At 37.4% G+C, this 19,319-nt stretch overlaps 1 protein-coding gene across 1 annotated transcript in view; it reads left to right on the top strand.

Moving 5' to 3' along the window:
• The window catches only part of CLEC16A (C-type lectin domain containing 16A), a 64,997-nt gene that overhangs the window by 22,451 nt on the left and 23,227 nt on the right, over positions 1-19,319 (top strand). Inside the window, exons 11-19 of the mRNA XM_053470761.1 lie at positions 421-547; positions 1,169-1,269; positions 1,619-1,741; positions 2,049-2,158; positions 2,526-2,574; positions 4,942-4,988; positions 5,519-5,647; positions 8,480-8,600; positions 19,115-19,266. Of these exons, the coding sequence (XP_053326736.1) occupies positions 421-547; positions 1,169-1,269; positions 1,619-1,741; positions 2,049-2,158; positions 2,526-2,574; positions 4,942-4,988; positions 5,519-5,647; positions 8,480-8,600; positions 19,115-19,266 (959 nt within the window). The remainder of the gene's footprint in view (positions 1-420; positions 548-1,168; positions 1,270-1,618; positions 1,742-2,048; positions 2,159-2,525; positions 2,575-4,941; positions 4,989-5,518; positions 5,648-8,479; positions 8,601-19,114; positions 19,267-19,319) is intronic.

Here is a 19,319-nt window from a genome sequence, read left to right on the forward strand (position 1 = left end):
TTTATCTCTTAAAGGGACAGTCCATTGCACATGCATATAATAGCTTGATACACAAGATAGCTGAACAGTTAAATTATCATTCCCCACCCTTAAAAATGCAAAGAGAGAGTCTAAACAATCTCCCCATAAGCATCTGTCTTCTTCCCACCCTCTAGTTTCTAGGCTAGCAGGAGATCTACAAATGAGTTATAGTCACCACCAAACAGTCCCAGCTCTGGCTAGCGTGAGCGTTCCAGGGGATCTATTGAGACCCTCGGAGCATATGTGTGTAAAGTGCCCCCATTGAATTTAACAGAAGCGTTTTCCTGCCACTGATAGGCTGCTCAAAGGCAGAAACCGGACCGTGGAAAGGGAGGTGCGCTGGAATTTGATTTGATGGAAGTTGATTTTCCTCTCTTTCTGCTCTGTATTCTAATTTAGAAATAGAGATGGTGATTATGGAAAAATCAAAGTTGGCAGAGAAGACCACGTCCAGTGTGACAGAAGAGAACACTACAGACGAGGAGAAAAGTGCAGCCGCTGCTGGAGCGCAAGCTATTCAGAACAGGTACAGCACCGTGTTTTACGCTGGTCATCATAAGGATTTTAGGGAAATAAGGCTTATAGTCTTATATTTGATGGCATTTACCTGTACAGTATCATCCTGTAGGGCTAGTTCAGAAGTAACATTTACTACAGTATCTTTTAAGAGACTGGGCTTCCATCGCTATGTGGAATGAAAACTGATAGATAAACCACATGAGAGCAAGTAGTGGAATAATGTATAATTTAATGCATGTAACACATACATATTACAGGCATATTTATTTATACGGCTAAGAAAAATACCTATTCCCTTTATATTATTCTTGACTTTGACTCTCAGAAGAAGGTCAGAAACATTGTGTGCACCATTCTTTAAAACAGTTTAGCATTACAGATGTATAATAAAATAAATTATACCTTCTTCTTCGTGGTCACAACATTGCTAAATATAGAAAAAAGAAAAATAAAGACTAATAGCATCCAAGAATTAGCTGTAAAATTCAGAACAGTGTAAAATACACATTGTCCTGAAATTGTGACTTTTCTAATTATATTTTCTAGTTTCACATGAACGTGTGTAAGTGTTCTTGTTATATTTCCAAGAAATTTCGCAATTTTTTTGAAATGTGCTTTTTTTGTGCAGGCCATTTCTTGACATGGTTTACAGTACACTGGAATGCACCGAAGACGACTACTATACTCTCTTTGTCTTGTGTCTTCTTTACGCCATGTCTCATAACACTGGTAAGTAATCCACAAAGCATTATATTGTTTACCGCTCAAGTAAATCCTGAAATCCTTGGCTATAATTAAAAAAAGAGAAAGTGTTTGAGCTGGGTCTGTTCCTACCTGTACGCCTTCGCTCTTGAAGAACGCAGTTTAACGGACCCAAGCTTTCATAAAGCTCCCTTCAGGTAAGGTGTGGGTGACATAAATAAATAGCTCTACTCATAAGGCTGATCAGAGCTTCCCAGTATCGTATTCCAAGTATAATTTTGTTTACATTTTAATAGTGCACAGTACTAATTCCTATGGATAATGTGCCGCAATCAGGGTTTCCACTGCTTTCAACCTTTCATTTTGTTTTTAATAGGAATAGATCCAGCTAAATTGGAAAAAACCCAGCTGACGTTGAAGCCTTCAAAAGAAAACCGTGCCTACAACCATGTGTTAGCCGAAAGGCTTATCAGGATAATGAGCCAAGCAGCACAGCTAGGTAACATATTAAAAACGTAGCAACTTATATTGGGAAATAATAATTTAAGGATTTGTTCAAATACTTTGTATCCCAGCATTAAGTAATTTATTTACTCTGTAGCCCTCTTTTCCATAATATGTAAATGTATCCTTTTTTACTTTTTGGCAGTCGACTGTGATTGTAGTCCTGCCTCATCGAAAATTAGACATAAAAGGGTAAAGCAAAGGTTGAAGAATCCTCTTTCTGCATACTTACTGAGATCTACTAATAAATCATCAACTTAATAAAACATCTTAATTAATTCAGACCCGTTCTATTGCTACAGATAGTAAAGTTCGCCTGGCTACGTTGGAACTCGCGTGCATTCTGCTTAAGCAACTAGTGTTATCGGATAGCGGCTGTATCATAAAAGAAGTCCATCTTGCTTGCTTGGAGGTAAACATTTGTCTACTTGTATGTCTTGATTACTTGTGTATATCAGTCATGTCCAGTATATTGGCAAAATCAATCAATTGATTCCTACTTCCCTTTTGTATTTCTAAATATATACCTTTCCCCAGTTTTATTGTGTTAGAATTAATAGTAGTGTGTATTATTTTTACGATACATACATCAATTATGTTTGTGTTTAAAATATTAGATACATTGAAAACAGAAAAATGTTTCTGCATGCATTTGTCCTTGCAAGGAAGAAGCACACGATACATAGACCATAATATGACCATTTCACGTGTTAAGTGTAAGGTATGAAATTTGTGATAATGTGATAAAAACATAATGGTTCTTTTTTTTTTTCCTATAGGGTGCAAGAGAAGAAAGTGTCCATCTACTGCGTCATTTTCACAAGGCATGTCTTCAAATAAACACATTCTTAATATGCTGCTTGAACACTGTATGACCCAAATAATTATGTGGCATGCATATGATAGCTTAATGGTCCCTTAAAATGTTTGGGGTTGCAAATCCATGGAGGGATTCAACAGTATCCCCCACATGCATTTGCCCCCTTTTCCAATTCCTTGGGTTGTGGGAGATGTATTTGGCCAAACACATAGTCGGTCGTGTGTCTTGCCACCAATCAACTCCAGAGCTGGCTGGTTGAGCATTGATTTCAATGAAAGCGCTTTCCTGCCACCGATTGGCTGCTTCAAGCAGCCAATATCTGTCGAGAAAGAACAGACCACAGAAGAGGCACGAGATGCAGATTCTCCTTAAAATAGGGGATTTTATTATTTAAATTCTTTACATATTACAGCATTCACAAAGTACTTTAGTGATACTTATCGAGTTGAGTAATACTTATTTCACCAGCAGTAATATATTACAGGACAGCAGTGTAAGTAGGAGTGTTCCTTTACCCAATAAAAACGGTTAGCTAGGTTCCAGTTAATCACCCTCAGAGTTCCCAGGTATGGAGATGACCCAGATGATCATGGCCCTATTTTCTATGTGTTAGACTAAGACATTTTAACATCTTTTTTCAACCAGTGATTTTGTACCTCAATGCTTGTGGAATTGTGGTGTAACGTACACTCAGAATCAATTATATGACGCTATTCCGATGAATATATCTTTGTGTTTTGGAGAGAGAGAATTTTGAAATGGAACTGTATGATTCTCCTGAACATTTTACGGTTCAATTCCGGTGATTTCTAGCTGCTTGCCCTTCTGGGAAATTGCAGCCTTCAGGTTTTTTGAAATTTTTACCCAGGTTAGGATACTAAGTGAAGTTTCTATTGGGGGCAACGGGCGACAATGTTGTAGGATCCCACAGGCAGCGCGTCTTTTGCTGGGACCTATGAGTAATCTATCTTGTCACAGCTAGCCCAAAAATCAGTTACAATATTCTTTTGGAGAACTGCAAAAGTAAAAATAAAACTATTATAATCATAATAGTAAAATCGGGTAGGAGGGTAATTCTGTAAAATTTGCAGTTCGCCTATTCTGAAAGCTATTATGAGTTTTCCGGAATCCCCAGATGTCTTTCTTCTGAAAGCTCACGGATACTCATATGTCCACGCACACACATAACATATTGTGAAAGACATTGGCAGAAGGGACGTTAATATCGGAAAGGAAAAAGTCTGTAAGTTCCCAGATGTTTGTGGAAGCGAGCTCGATGGACAGATACATGCCAATAGCAATATGGATCTAATAGCCTTGCAGTAACATCGAGTGCTGTAAGTGTTATGGACCCTGCTATAGTTACCTAACCACAAACTCAGCTGGAAGCCTTTCTTTATTTCCAATAACAAATTGGTTGACCACATGATAATTATAATGTACTGTATGTCCTGTGAAATTAAGTGTGCTGAGCAGAAATATTATCGATCGCAAAGCAGGCAACAAAGGGAGAGATTGTGAATGGGTAGCTAGGCCTCCCTTTTTTAATTTATGTAATATAAAGGCCTTTTTGAATGTATTATGTAATGAGTTCTGCAAGTCTCCCCCACCTTTTTCTTTTTTTTAGGATGGGACGTCGTTGGTCCATTTGTGCTTAACTCCAATAGTTTTTATGTAAAACATGAAAGCATGGCCACAAACCAAATTTTGAAATTACAAGTATATATAAACTAGATTAAAACCTTTAGGGCATGACGGTCCACTCGGACACGTCTTCATGTTTAAATGGACAGTGAACTTGATCCTAGTTCATATAGTCACCTCCATTTTTATACAATTTCCCTCCTGGGTTGACCATCCACCCTTTTAACAATATGTACAGGGGAAATGTTGGCAACACAAATGGAATGAGAATGACAGCCGGTAAAATGGTGACTTAGCACTCACACATCAGAAGTCTTCCGTTCTTTTATCATTTTAATTAAATTCTGAGGTTTTTACAGAAACCTAAGGGATACATTGCCGCGAAACACAGGATTTCGACATCTTTCCGTAATAAGTTAAGGATTTGTCATACTAGCTCTTACGTTAATGTATTTATATAGTTAGCTTTGTCAAATATGTTCGGATAAATAGTCTGCACACATCAAGAAATCGATTTTAGCTATGTTCATAATTTTAGGTTGATTTACTTTTTTTTTTTTTTGCTAAAAGGCTTTTTCAAGGAATCGTCTTTTTAAGTGTGTTTTTCGTATCAAGAATGTACTGCCAAAACAAGAAACATATGTCTTAGTTAAACAGAAGGAAAGGAATGACCTGAGAAAGAACCTGAAATGAAATCCTTTCTTCCTTTCCTTCTGTTTTGTATTAGGGAGACGATATCTTCATGGACATGTTTGAAGATGAATACAGGAGCATGATGGTAAGTTTTTGTAAAGTGCCCGTAATTTTCTCCACTCCTGGTATGTAATAATTTTATATACAGTATACTGTAAGTGAGTATCCATAAATAATAGAGTGAAGTATTTTCATACCATATGGATACTTCAGAAGCTTCTGAGGACACTAACTTAGGTGTCATGGTAGACCTATTAGACCAATGGTGTCACAAATTCTTGTTGTCTTTCTTATTTTTTAAAGTTTCAGAAAACCTCTACATCTAATGAATTGCTATGCAGCAGTCCATGATAAATTGAGATCATTTATAACATATCTTTGCCAGATACCCTCAAGTTATTTAGATGTATATTAATAATCTAGCAAGATCTAGGCCACTTCATTGTAGACTCTTCACTCAGTAACCATCTCGTTCTGGAATATACCGTATGAAACTCCCGCAATTGAGGACCCTGTCATTGCACCTACTTGTGTTGGTCCGATAAACCGGTATTTATTGACTTTTAGGTATTATAAACCTTTAAGGTAAACTGAAATATCATCCTTGTGTTTCAGAACAAGCCCCTTAACGTAGAATACTTGATGATGGATGAATCCATTTTGCTGCCTCCAACTGGAACACCTCTAACTGGTATTGATTTTGTGAAGCGTTTGCCCTGCGGAGATGTTGAAAGAACGCGCAGAGTAAGTTCCTGATTTCTGGTCTGGTAAAAATATTTAAGGCCTGATGCTATTGCTATCAGCTTAGCAGTAAAATGTCACACAATGGAACACAGAACAATCACCACATCCATTTTGGTTTCTTTCCACAGAGTGACGACACATTTCTTATACTTGCTATAGGACATGGTTAACACCACGTATAAATCAGTTTTTTTTGCTCTTTAAAGATCAATCATTATAGCAAAACCTACAAATTATTACAGCCTCTACTTCAAGCAGGGAGCATACGGCAGTATGCAGCGTTACGTGTGCACGGTCAATAGAACCAGGGGCAAAACAAAGGCTGTTTCAGAGAGTGCTGCCCTCAATGCTGCTTTCTTTCATTAAAATAGAGGAGTCCGTGAGGCAAACACTGTTTGTTTTTCCGATGCCAAAAGGAAAACAGGCATTACAGTCCAATGGGATTCGTCGTGGGATGTGTGTATCAGTTGGTGGGAGTATATGGATGTCGGTGTATATCTAATAGTGTTGTGTTTGTTTGGATCGGTGAATGTGTTTCTGCCATTGTACATGCGAGTGGCAGTACAAGAATCTGTGCATCATGACTGTCAGTGAGTGTTAGCACATACACCCAGTTTAATTTTGTGTATGTATCTGTGTATGTATATATGTGCACATGTGTATAATAGTAAACCAGGAGTCCTTGTGGGCCCTCAATAAAGTTTGCATAGGAGCTCCATTTTTTCTGTTATGGCCCAGGGCAACGGTATAATGGAGAGAATTAAACAGAAGCAGAGAGTGGCATTTTGAGCAATGTCCCTACTTTGTTTCTTGGGATGTGCAATCATATTAAGATCCTATTAACTACTATTGGTATACATCGGATCCCGCAAAACTACAATAAATTTGCTTGCAAGATTTTACAAAAATCCCCTAGTCTTTAGTGGTTCCAAAGAATTTAATGCAATTTCCCTGAAGTTTCTCTACGTCTTTATGGTATCTACTTTGTGTCGCGTCTTCTACTGAAATATGTTTTCCGTCAATGGGCTTTGTGTATACTATTGATTACATTTGGTAAAAAAACCAGTTACATTGTGTTACATGGCAGTAGCTATATTTATTATAGTTGGTGAAGCATAATTACATTTCTGCTCTCTGTCATCAGTGGGAACTTTATTGTACCACAGATCTATTCATCTGTCTGTACTATGTGAACTGTGTGATTTGTTTTATGTACGCATTACGGGTGGTTCTTGCTGGAAAATTCATGACCTTTCTAGGAAAACCCATCTAAATGATTGCATTATCCGCATTCTTTCTTGCTCTTGACAAGAAGAACTCCCGCCCCTTGGAAAGGGTGCAGATGATTTCCTAGAATCCTATTCTATAGATATGGGCTGGGCAATCCAAAAGTAATTTTGGCCTTTTCTTGAAATATAGGAATAGGCATATTCTGGTAATTTAAACCATTGGCATCGCAGCATAAAATACTGTTATTTTCCATAAACAAGAATTTTTCCAGTTACCTTATATGTTAAAATAGCTGGATACGGCTCCTCTGTACTGAGGCAGCCACTAACCCTTATGTCAGAGAGTCCGTCCACCTATGGACCATTCTATAGGTGTACAGTGCTGACGACTTCAACAGACAGATTCTATCACAGATTATTTTTTTTAGCTGTGTGCATACCAACAAATGTACATATATGTATATATAAAAAAAAAAAAAAAACAAAACACATTAAGCAGTTCAGGTGTGTGACACATGTAGATCAGATTTTCATCAAAAAGAAACCTCATGAAAGCTGAGTATAGATGGAAAAGACAGGCAGGGGAAGTGTTAGTTTTCTGTTTAGCCCCAAGCTCTATGGTATCACATGAGAGTTGCTGGGAACCATTTATTTTACTTTAAAAAAATATGTATTAATATGTATTTAATATTTCTCCCTCTTTTTCACCAACTGAGTCGGTTTTGCATTTGTTTATGTTTATATATATATATATATATATATGTGTATTTATATATATATATATTATATATATTTCAGCCTGGGGAGAGTCATAATGCCAATATTATCAATCAGCAATGTACCATATGGGCAAATTTGGCTTCTTTGTGACCAAGCCGGTAACAATTAAATGCAAAAAAACACAAGGTATCTTTATTTAGGTCACAATTTAAGTCATCATTTGCGTCACCAATTGTGTCCCAACAAATGTATTATGGCCATGACGCACGACCCGATTTTATCCTTTTTTTCAGGTGGGTTTATGATCCTAGTATCTGTAGCAGCTTCTTATTGGACGGGAAGGGGTTAACCTACAAAATAGGACTTAATGCACTGAAATAAAGTGAATCGCCTATTGATTACGTTTGTCTTTTATTTTCGTTAATCGAGAGTCCACATCCAAATTTCGCATTGCCTCTTATTAATGTTTTTCAACAAGATTTCCTGTAAACGTAATATTACCTCACTGTTTCAGTGTTGGGAAGCATCTTAAATTGCTTACTCGGATCAAGTTATAGACCAGGAATCTAGTCCGTTTGTTCCAAGAGATTAAACGTATTGTAATTTATTCCGTGTTTTACTGTAAAGTGCCTTTCAGGGACACACAAAGTAGAATATCAAGAAAGACAAAACAAATTCCTATGTTGCCGGTAAATGTGGCGATGAAAATTAAAACCAATATCTCATTCATTACCGTAAGAATATATATTTTTGTCTGTTCTTGAAAATTAATAAAAGAAATATTCAATGAAAAGAACATATATATTTTTTTTGAATCTCACTTTATAACGGACTCTAATAAGACCTTTGGCTCATTTTTAAACATTTGTGTTTTTGATTTCAGGCAATTCGAGTGTTCTTCATGTTGCGTTCGTTGTCACTTCAGCTCCGAAATGAACCAGAGACTCAGTTACCCCTGACAAGGGAAGAAGATCTCATAAAGACAGATGATGTTTTAGACTTGAGTAAGTATCTTCGATGAGCGCTTGAGGTTTTTCAGACACTGTGTTTGGCTCTTTGTCTCATTGGGGTTTATTCGCTAAATCGGGGATTGTGGCTGCCCCACAATCCTTTCTCTTACGCTCTTTGTGCCTAGTTTTCTTTACTACTTACCTCTAGAATGAGGACACTAGAGCATTGTGTTTCTAGACGGTTTTCTGCTATCCATGTAATGTAATTTAATAGAATTTCCCCTTTAAAGTTCCTATCTGATTGCACAGATGTTGCTATGGATGTTGCAATCCTTCTTAATTACTTATGATGAGAGCAGTTTACAAACTACCTATATTAGGTGAGAAATTAGAGACATGGCAAAACACAGATACTAGATAATAACAATAATAATAATAATAGATAATATCTGATACACTAGTGTCAATTAAATGTATTTGTATATTAAGATGAAAAGCAAATGTTTTTAGGTGGACTGCCCAATTAGCAATTATTATTCAGTATTATGAGTAAGTGGAAATCTCACATCAGTCCATCCCTGGTTGCAATAACCATTTTACAGAGGAACTAGGCAGTCGTAGCCTGTTCTTCTAAAAGCTATAGCATTGTATTTGTATTTGAACTCTGCATATCCGGAGTCCCTGGCTACTCTCCTGGGCTCAAGGAGCGTCTTCTGAAGGTGTATCCGTCGCATTAACCATAGAAAATGTTGGACTGTGTAGAATGCATGATGTGTGTTACAGCCTCCTGCTTGGATTCCAATACAGTCATGGGAAATATGCGTGAAATGTTCTGGCAGAAAATGATGTCATGTAACCATAGCACTGTAAAAATGTGTCAGTCCCTATTTAAAGTGCATATAATTGAGACTTCCTAGAAATTTCTTGTGTAAAAGCACGTATTAGGAGAGTAGTGTGGAGCTTTGTACTTCAGCCTTGGCTTATCCCGAAAACAGCCCAAAAACGTCCCTTTTCTATATGCACAATGTAAATATAATTTGGCCAATGCATCTCTTAACATATGGTTCTGGATATGCCCTCGGGACCCGTCGGGAGCACAGGGCTGTTTTATTAGTACAGACAAACCCTTAAAATAATATCAGTAAGTGCTAAAATATTGCAAACTTTACATCTAAATGCTGAAATGTCTGAAATCTGGATTCTTGTTATAGCAACAGATGGGATGCTCTCTTTCTTTAAACATTGTAAGCCTTTGTTTAGGGAGGTCCATACCGATCAATTATAATTGATTACAGATTGCCAGTTAGGATCACTTAACAGAGTTTGTTCAAGCAGCTTTCTTATTATGAATTTACTGGCAGCGTAAATGTATATAACTCAATTTAATACAATATGTTATGCAGTTTACTGAAACAGATTCAGTCAAGGAAATCTAATGATAAAAATCCAGATTTCATTGGAAAGCACATTCCAGTTTTGTTGTTTTTTTATATATATTTTTTTTGAGAACATAATTAAATGTAGGTGTTTTAATTTGCTAATGTTTTTTAAAATGTCAGATTTAACTACTATATTTACAATGTCATCTTCCAGCATAGATTGTGTCCATAGAAAACCAACCATCCAAATGAACTTCTTTGTAATTTAATAAATTGTTTAATGTACATTTTCTTTCGAGTTATATGACCTAGCTTCTCCCAATCCAAAGGAGTATATTTACTGAGTTAATGACTTTAATATTTTTTTTTTATATACTGTTAGCTGAGAATAGTCATAGCTCTCGATTTGGAAATCTCTAACAAAAGAACATAGGCAAACGGATGGGTGGCCCTGGGATGGCAGAATTCTTGGGGGCAGAGACCAAGCAACATTGGGTTTACAAAGATAGTGTTACGTGTGATAGTGAATGTGTGTCATGTTAGTGTATAAGCCCTCTGTAGTGATTGTGACTTCTGTTAAAAAAAAATATACGCTACATAGTGTGTTAACGTTAACAGTAGCATTGTTGGTCTTTAGCTTTAAAGTAAAATGTCGAGCTTTGCAATTTGTAATAAATTATATTTACTTGATCCAACAAGTCCTGCTAAAGTTAGTGTTAACTGCATTAATGCCAACTTGCATAATCGTGATTTTGTTCTGTATAAATAGAGATATTGAGCAATAAATCCCGTGGTGGAAAGACTAGGAAACGGAGTATAGGAGTAGAGAGAAAACGCAGACCTGGAATTATAGCAACAAAGGCAAGAGTAGCCCCAGGAATAGCTGACCCAAAGCAGACAAAAAAGGGAAGAGCGGAAAGAACGATGTCAAGAAAAAACATGCTGCTTGAGAACGAGATCAAAGAAGCCACCATTAAAATAAGCGTTTTAATGAAGAAAGAAGAAAGGCTAATGTAGCAGGGTTATATTTTCTTCTAGATATGTTGTTGTTATTATTAACAAATAAAAATTATAAATATACCCAAAAAGTGTAGTGAATGAAAATACCGATTTACTTTTTAGAACAGATTATGACTAGATTAAAAGGATAGTATAATTTAAAGACCATTATCCATAGAAACACAGATAAGAACCATTCGAGCCCATCTAGTCTGCCCCCATTGTTTCTGATGTAAGGGGTTTAAACCCCTATAAGTCTTTGGTCAGGTCCTATAGTGAGAAAAGCTCTATGTTTGTTTACATACCCTCACTGTATTGGCCTCTGCCACAGACTGTTCCATGTATCTACTGCCCTTTGAGTAAAGTAGGACCTCCTTACGTTACTTTTAGGCTCTAGCTTTCAAGTTCTAGACAATGACCGCTTGTTCTAACATTGCTCCTCCTTTCAACTAAGCTTCCCTCCCATACTCCGTTTCTATTGCACCCCCTCTCTCTTCTTTCCTCCAAGCTATACATATTAAGACCCTTTAACCTTTCCTGATCATTTCTGTCCTGTAAACCACTTACTTTTTTTGTAGCTCTTCTTTGAATGCTCTTCATTGTGTCAATACCCTTCTGTCCCCAGAACTGTCCCCAATACTCTAGGTGACGCTTGACCAGAGATCAAGTAGCAGAACCACCTCTCTCTTTCTGCTACTAATACCTTTCCCTATGTAACCCAGCTTGCTTTTTGAGATGCTTCATTGCATTGTCTGCTTATCTTTAAGTCATCAGAAATAATTACTCCTAAGTCCCTCTCTTCCGTTGTTAATGACGGTACAGTGCCACCAATGCTGTATTCTGCCTTAGGATTTTTACGTTTCTAGTACATTATTTTACCTTTATTAAAATTAAACTGCAGCTGCCACGCTCTTGACCATTCTTCTAATTTATACAACTCATTCAACCATTTGAGTTGTTCCACCCGGAATGTCTGCCCTGTTGCATACTTTTGTATCATCTGCAAAAAAAGACCATTAAGTCCTTCTGTAGTATTATTAATAAAAATATTTAAAAGTACAGGTCGCAAAACTGATCCCTGAGGTACCCTACCAGTGGCAAGTCCTTCCTCTGAATATACCCCATTAACTACAACCTTCTGCCTCCTATCACTCAACCATAAGCTTATCCATTCAACTATTCTGGCATCCATACTCATAGACCACAGTTTATTTATAAGTCCTCTATGGGGGACATTGTGAAATGCCTTACTAAAATCTAGATAGGGTATATCAACAGCTCCTCCATTTTCCTATTAAATTTTGGGGGTTTTTTATAAATATTTTTTTCCATTCATTATTCAAGCTATATAGTAAAATGTTTTACGTGCTCCACCCAACATGACATGGGTTGTATCTTGCTTTGTATCACCGTGTCAGGGAATTTGTAACAGGGGGGCCTACATTTGGGGCAAATCGAGAGAAAAAAGTAGACCGCAAATATTGTAGATATTATAGAGAAATACTGGAGAACTCGCAAGCTTCCCCTTTCATAGTGAAAATCAGAAGATAAGACGTCCTACACTCTATCTGGTATCTTATCACATCGTGTTGTCACTCAACCCTTATGAGACCTAATATTAGGATTGAGAAAATACAGCATCTCATACATTTGAAATAAGTTAACATTAGCAAACGTAGGCACAAGTACTTGAGTGAATATGATTTCTTTAAATGTATCTGTTGCATGCAATACTTGCTAAAATGTGGGAATTGTAGAAGGTTCACAATATTATTGCACAACTTGATTCAAAAGTTGAAAACGGGTACATGATGTACGCTGTTATGTAGCCCATAATAATATGTAATGAACAGCAAAAGTTAGTTGGAAACATTTGGTCACACTGCCGCCTTTTAAAGTTACAAAACAATGTTACATTGTTAAACGCTTCCTGCATACTTAATTACCCCAAAGTCTATGAAATCATTTTGTTTCCTAGAAGGCAACGTTTGCATATCTCCGCAAGGAGGAAGCTTCCCCGTAAATGTTTCTTAACTTAATACTTTATTGCACATAAAATACTTAAAGCCCTTTCTTACCTGCTTCCTTAAAATGGAACTTGAATTGCTGTAATTAACAAAGCAGTTATAAACACTCTATAATGAAGTTCTGAATTATTACATGGATCTCTTCCAAAGTGTGCACTTCACAGTTCTATATGCTAAAAAACTGAATAAATAAAGCAAGGTATATATCAGAGTGTATGTTAATATATATATATATATGTACATACACACTCTGTATGCAGGGCTGGTGCAAGGATTTTTGTCACCCTATGCCGCTGCTTGTATACCGGCAACACCCACTATGTTGACAGCACCTACATTGCAGGCATAGGTCACAGGTCGCACACCCCAAAGGCATGCATATTGTGCATATAGGACTTGCCTTAGCATCAAGAATGCACACATAGGACTTGCTCTAGCACCCAGATCACCTCCTATCTCTCTATCTCTCCCTTTGCTACATCTCTTATCTCTTTATTTCTTCCCTTCTCTGTGTCTCGTCTATCTATCCTCTTTCTCTTTATCTCTCATCTAGCTCTTTATTTTTCCTCCTCTTTCTTTTTACATGTCCTCTTTCCCTATCTCTCCTCATTGTGTTTGTATTTCCTGCTCGTTCTCTTTATCTTTTCTCCTCTTTCTCTGTCCCAACTTGTTTGGCCCAGTATATAGTGATTACAGTTATGGTGTACCACCATCAGTGTCTGGCTCGGTATATAGTGATGGCAGTTGGCTGTACCAAGGTAATGTCTGGTACACTGTATACCGATGACAGTTATGTCGTAGTAAATATATTGGTTTACACTCTTTAAAAGTTATCTTTTTTATTTCTACAAATACTGAAGAATAGTATAGGGGTTATAACCACAAGGGAGGGGCTTAACCAAATTGAGGTCTGGTCATTTAGAGAGTGTGGCTAAGGGAGGGGCATCACCACAGGGGGCCCATGACATTTTGTTGCCTGGGGCCCTGGATGGTCTCGGTCTGCCCCTGCACAGACACTCAACACTAACACACATGTACACAAACTAACATACACACCCAGACACCCACATAAATATGCCCGAATACTCAAACTAAGATAACCAGACACACACACATTAACATACCCAAACAAATACACATGTTCACACACTAACATACCCAGACACACATACTCTAACACAGCCAAAGTTATATGTTCACACGTTAAAATACACACACACACGCTTTCTTTCTTTCTGCTGTTTTCTTAATATATCTCTTTTAAGCTAACATTACTGCATTCCAGCGTGTCACTTGCTTTCTGGAATTCTGATTCGTAGCATGCATTATCACGTTGTCCTTCTTTTAAGTAAAGTAAATATAACAGCCGTGTTTAGTTTTGCATTTCTGGGGAACTGCTGGTTCCTACATATTGATTGTTTCACTGGAATCCGTCTGCTCTTCGTTTCCCTCATCTTTTCCCAGTAATGTTCATTGATGCTTTAAATGCACATTCTTGTAAAACCGTCAACACCGATATTGCTTTTCTCCAGTTAACCTTTTATATGACGCGGTGAAGTTATTAGACTTTAAAGGGGAATCGTCCCTGTCACAGCTTTCACCAGAAGTAAAATATTTGGTTTATATTTATACGTCACATATAAAGTCTACTCCTTTCTGAACAGTCAATAGGGTGCACAAATCACAATGTCAGGAGGGATTTATCTCTTTCAACCTTGGTGTCAGTGCACCTTGGTTAACACCTCGGCAACTCAACAATATGCGAGAGATGGGGAGCTCGTTGGGGAGGAATAATCATGTAGATTCTTACAAAAGAAGGTTATCACATTACTTTTAATTCATAGAGTGCCTGCAGATTCCATACTGCTGGTTAAAGGGCAATCCTCACCATTTCTTTGATCGCTAGTATTGGATAAAAAAAATAAAATAGTTTTCCGATATTGTACGGTTCTCTTTTTTTTCTAGAGCAGAAGAAACATTTACTTAGGTGTAAATATTTCAGATACCTAAAAGCCAGACAGTGTAACAATCCATCACGAAGCAGGGTGCTCAGGGAGCGGCATTATTATTTTTAAAAATATTATATTACACCTAGAATATAGAATTTTCTGCTGTACTTGAGACTCTTGAAAAAGATCTAGATAAAAAAACAATGATCAGGATATATTTAAGGGTCACGTGTCACGACGTGAAATAAAAATCTTGGCAAAAATCATTAAACGTGAAATATGTTTTTAACGCAAAGAAATGCCACAATGGTCTTACGTTAATTATAGCTCTTAGCTGTAAATGGGAACGCAGTGCTTTTTGTCACAGAGGAAGTTGCAAAGTATATTTTCACTACAGGTTTTACTTGAAGTGTATTTTTGGTTTGGGTACAACGCACACCCCATTCTCACTTTTACAGCTGAGTTAATTGACTGTTATCCAGTGGGTGTTCTGTAGGATTTCTCAGAACTAAATTTGCAACTCTTCTGCATCTTGTGACATATGTTAATATATATATATCTATATATATATATCTATATATATATGACACAGTCATTTCTGAACAGTAGTGATGTTTCACTGAGGATGCTGTAAATCAATCATTCCCACAAACTGCTGTTCCAGAGAATCTATAACCTTATCTATTTTAGGTTGAAATCAATGCTGCCTTACTGAAAGTTGTTGGCTCCACTAAGTGTTAGTGAAAGTTCCCAAACTCCAAATGTGTGTGTGTGTGTGTGTGTGTGTGTGTGTGTGTGTATATATATATATATATATATACATATATACATATATATATATACAGTATATATATATATATACAGTATATTTGTCCAAAATGTTTTTGTCTGCTGAAGGGGACTTATCAAGACATTCTGGACAATGCTTTGCTTCCAACTTTGTGGGAACAGTTTGGGGAAGGTCATTTTCTATTCAGCATGACTGTGCCCTAGCGCACAAAGCAAGCTCCATAAAGACATGGTTGGATGAGTTTGGTGTGGAAGAATTTGACTGAGCCGCGCAGAGCCCCCGCCTCAACCCCATCGAACACCTCTGGGATGAACTGGAATGGAGATTGTGAGCCGGGCATCTCGTCCAACATCAGTGCCTGACCTCACAAATGCTCTACTGGATGAATGGGCAACAATTCCCACAGAAACGCTCCAAAATCTCGTGGAAAGCAAAGTGGGACCAACTACATTTTAATCTCTATGTATTTAGAATACAATGTCATAAAACTCCTTGTTGGTGTAATGGTCAGGTGTCCCAACAATTTTGTTTGTGTAGTAAATATATGGTTGACCAACTCAGACCACTTTACCAGCCTGTACTGGCCATCAGGTAAGCCGGGCAAATACCTGGTGGCCCTGTGCTTGATAGCATGTGTCCCGGTAATAATGTGCATCCAAGGATGGGAGACGTTCATGTTGGCCGTAAAGTGCCAGATCCGGCTTTCTTCCCCCAGTCTGACCCTGTCATGTATGGTTGGCCCTTGAATGGTTAAATAATAATCTTTCTATACAATAGAACACCGTTATCATATGCATATACAGACTGTAGAATCTGTAAAATGTGTGACTATATAGTAGAAAAAAAATGTCATCTTATTGGAAACAGGAATTATTGTGTTTAGGAATACCCATCATTGTTTTTTGTTTACTACAGCTATTGATCTTGGAACTAATGATTATAAGGATGCTTCCGAGAAGAACACTTCAGGCAATCTATAAGCTGTGCCCTAAGGGACCTTTCTGAGGCCTTGTAATTTGTTGAGTTAATTTATAGGTATCATGTCTTCAACAATGTATCCACAATGTCTGGTGTAATAACTACCTTTCCAGGAGGTGACGTAGACCATCACCTACCTCTTACACGTCAGGTGGTGGTAGACCATAGTTAGTAGGGAGTCCTGTGGACCAACTCAAATTATCTGCTAATTTAGGGTTTTAAAAAATAGATTTAATTAACAATTGAATACACTCTTACTGCCTATTGCCCATTCATCTCTATACACTTTTCTTTACTTTAGGTGCCATGATGACCCATATGGATCAGGAGGGTAGATCTCTAGGTTAGCTTACCTTGAGAATTTCCTTCTCTGTTTGAGCGCTTAGACTTATGATTTGTGAAGTTATATTGCCAAATTGTCATACATATTTATGTATTTGGTGCATCAATAGAACATTGTTCTAAATCTCTCATTTACCCTTATGCTGTAGCCTGAGATTTATATTCCGTGAACGTACTTTGTATTCTACTGCAGCAATGAAGAAGCTAATGTAAAACGGAAATGATATTATATAAATATTAATCATTTCACAGAACTCTACAGCTAATCACAGCTTATTATTATTATTATTATCATCTGTTTACAATAAATACTTAGAGCCTGTGTAAACAGCATCACATGCTTTTAGTGTATAGAAGTGTGTGTGTGTGTGTGTGTATAGAAATACGTGAACACGTTTTTCCAGGTCATAAACTGGTGTGTGATTTTCACATTAAATATCCCAGATCACTTAAGCCGCTGGTGTGTGCGTACGGCACGCTTCTGTCAGTGGTTTGCTCTAAAGCTTTTAATTAAACGTATTGATCTTTGAAAGCCACTAGCGCAATCAGAGCGGCCGTGTAAGTTTGTTTTCACATTAAGCTCTCGGAAAGCAAAGCAACCGAATGACTTATGGAACAGACGTACGGATTTAATTATGTGGCAGTCGTTCTTGGCATTTTACTTGTTTTGTTAATTTGCAGTTGTACTTGAAATTTGCCTATTACTAATATGTACAGGTTGAGTATCTCTTATCTGAAATGATCTGAAATCCGATTTTTCTCCGGATAAGGGAAGCTCGGATAAGTGATACTCTCGATTGAGGCAGGGGGACAGGAGAGAGGTGTCTGACCTCTCCTGTAGTGGATTCTTTCCCAGCCTCCTTTTCAACTGCTCCCCGCTACTTTTTTCAGGCTTCTCCCCACGGTCTTAAAGCGCTTCTGCTCCCTCATTATGGACCAGCAGGTTTCTGGGGAAGCCTGACCAAAGTACCGTGAGAAGACAGATCCCTTATCCGAAATACTTCTGGTCCTAAACATTTCCGATAAGGGATACTCAACCTGTATCTTGAATAATTTTCCTCTCTCTTTTTCTCATCTCTATCTCTTTTTTTCTTATCTCTCTTTTCTTATCTCTCTCTCTCTCTTTTTTCTTATCTCTTGTTTTTTTCTTTTCTTATCTCTTGTTTTTTTCTTTTCTTATCTCTTGTTTTTTTCTTATCTCTCTCTTTTTTTCTTATCTCTCTCTCTCTCTCTCTCTCTCTCTCTTTTTTTCTTATCTCTGTCTCATTATACGTAATTTGGTTAATTTGTTGAAATTACTTGCATATAGTGCAAACTTCCCATGATAGGCTAACCAGCGCTTTCCTGCTTCTGATGAGGTGGCTTCATGAGGCGCCATGTATGGTGATTGTGATTAGATGTGTGAGGGGCAGGGCTTGCCCCAGAGAGCATTACATGGGTTGGGAGAGGGAGGGGAATTTGGGGATGGGCGTGGCTAAATCCCACTCCCCTGCCCAAGAGAGAGAGAGAGTGACCCTGACAACCGGCATAGCAGCATTTCACCCGGTGAGTGTGGGTCAATCCCGGAGACTTCACAGATATGTTTTTTAGGCCTCTCACAAGGAACTAGCCCTTTTCTATGATTCAGAACTGAATAAATCATTATCAATTGGTATTGAAGTAAGACTTTGTAAAAGTAACCACATTCCCTAAAAAAAAAATGTCTCTATTTGGCCATTTCAAATGCAGTCACAGAGTCACTAAATTCTTCATTTACACACACCTCATCATACTAACCAGATATACCACCGTGCACATATTGTAAAGACCCGTAAAACTGACATGTTTCTCCACTTTACTCTCTGTTTTCAAATTTTAGAGGTTTTATGACATTCCATCGGTTTTTTTTATGTGCCTCAACAATGTAAGCACAACTGTCAGCATAATGTACATATTTATTTCTCTTTGTAAAACATTAGCTTGTAACCTCATGTGCAAATAGTCAGTTCTGTTTTCAAATATATCACAGGGTTCTGGAGGTAGATAAAAATGACATCTATTTAAGTTAAGTGATAACACAGGTGATATAAGAAATGTTAATGTTTTTTTTTTCCTTTATCCATAGATAACAGTGATTTAATAGCTTGTACAGTAATAACAAAAGATGGTGAACACGTGCAAAGATTTCTGGCAGTTGATATCTATCAGATGAGCTTAGTGGAACCGGAGAGCAAAAGACTTGGTTGGGGAGTTGTGAAGTTTGCGGGTTTATTACAGGTAAATATTGTTCCACTTTATTTTTTGCATGTTTCTTACACCTTCCGATGTAC

Source organism: Spea bombifrons, chromosome 7 (genome assembly GCF_027358695.1).
Source record: "Spea bombifrons isolate aSpeBom1 chromosome 7, aSpeBom1.2.pri, whole genome shotgun sequence".
In the NCBI taxonomy this organism is placed as follows: domain Eukaryota; kingdom Metazoa; phylum Chordata; class Amphibia; order Anura; family Pelobatidae; genus Spea; species Spea bombifrons.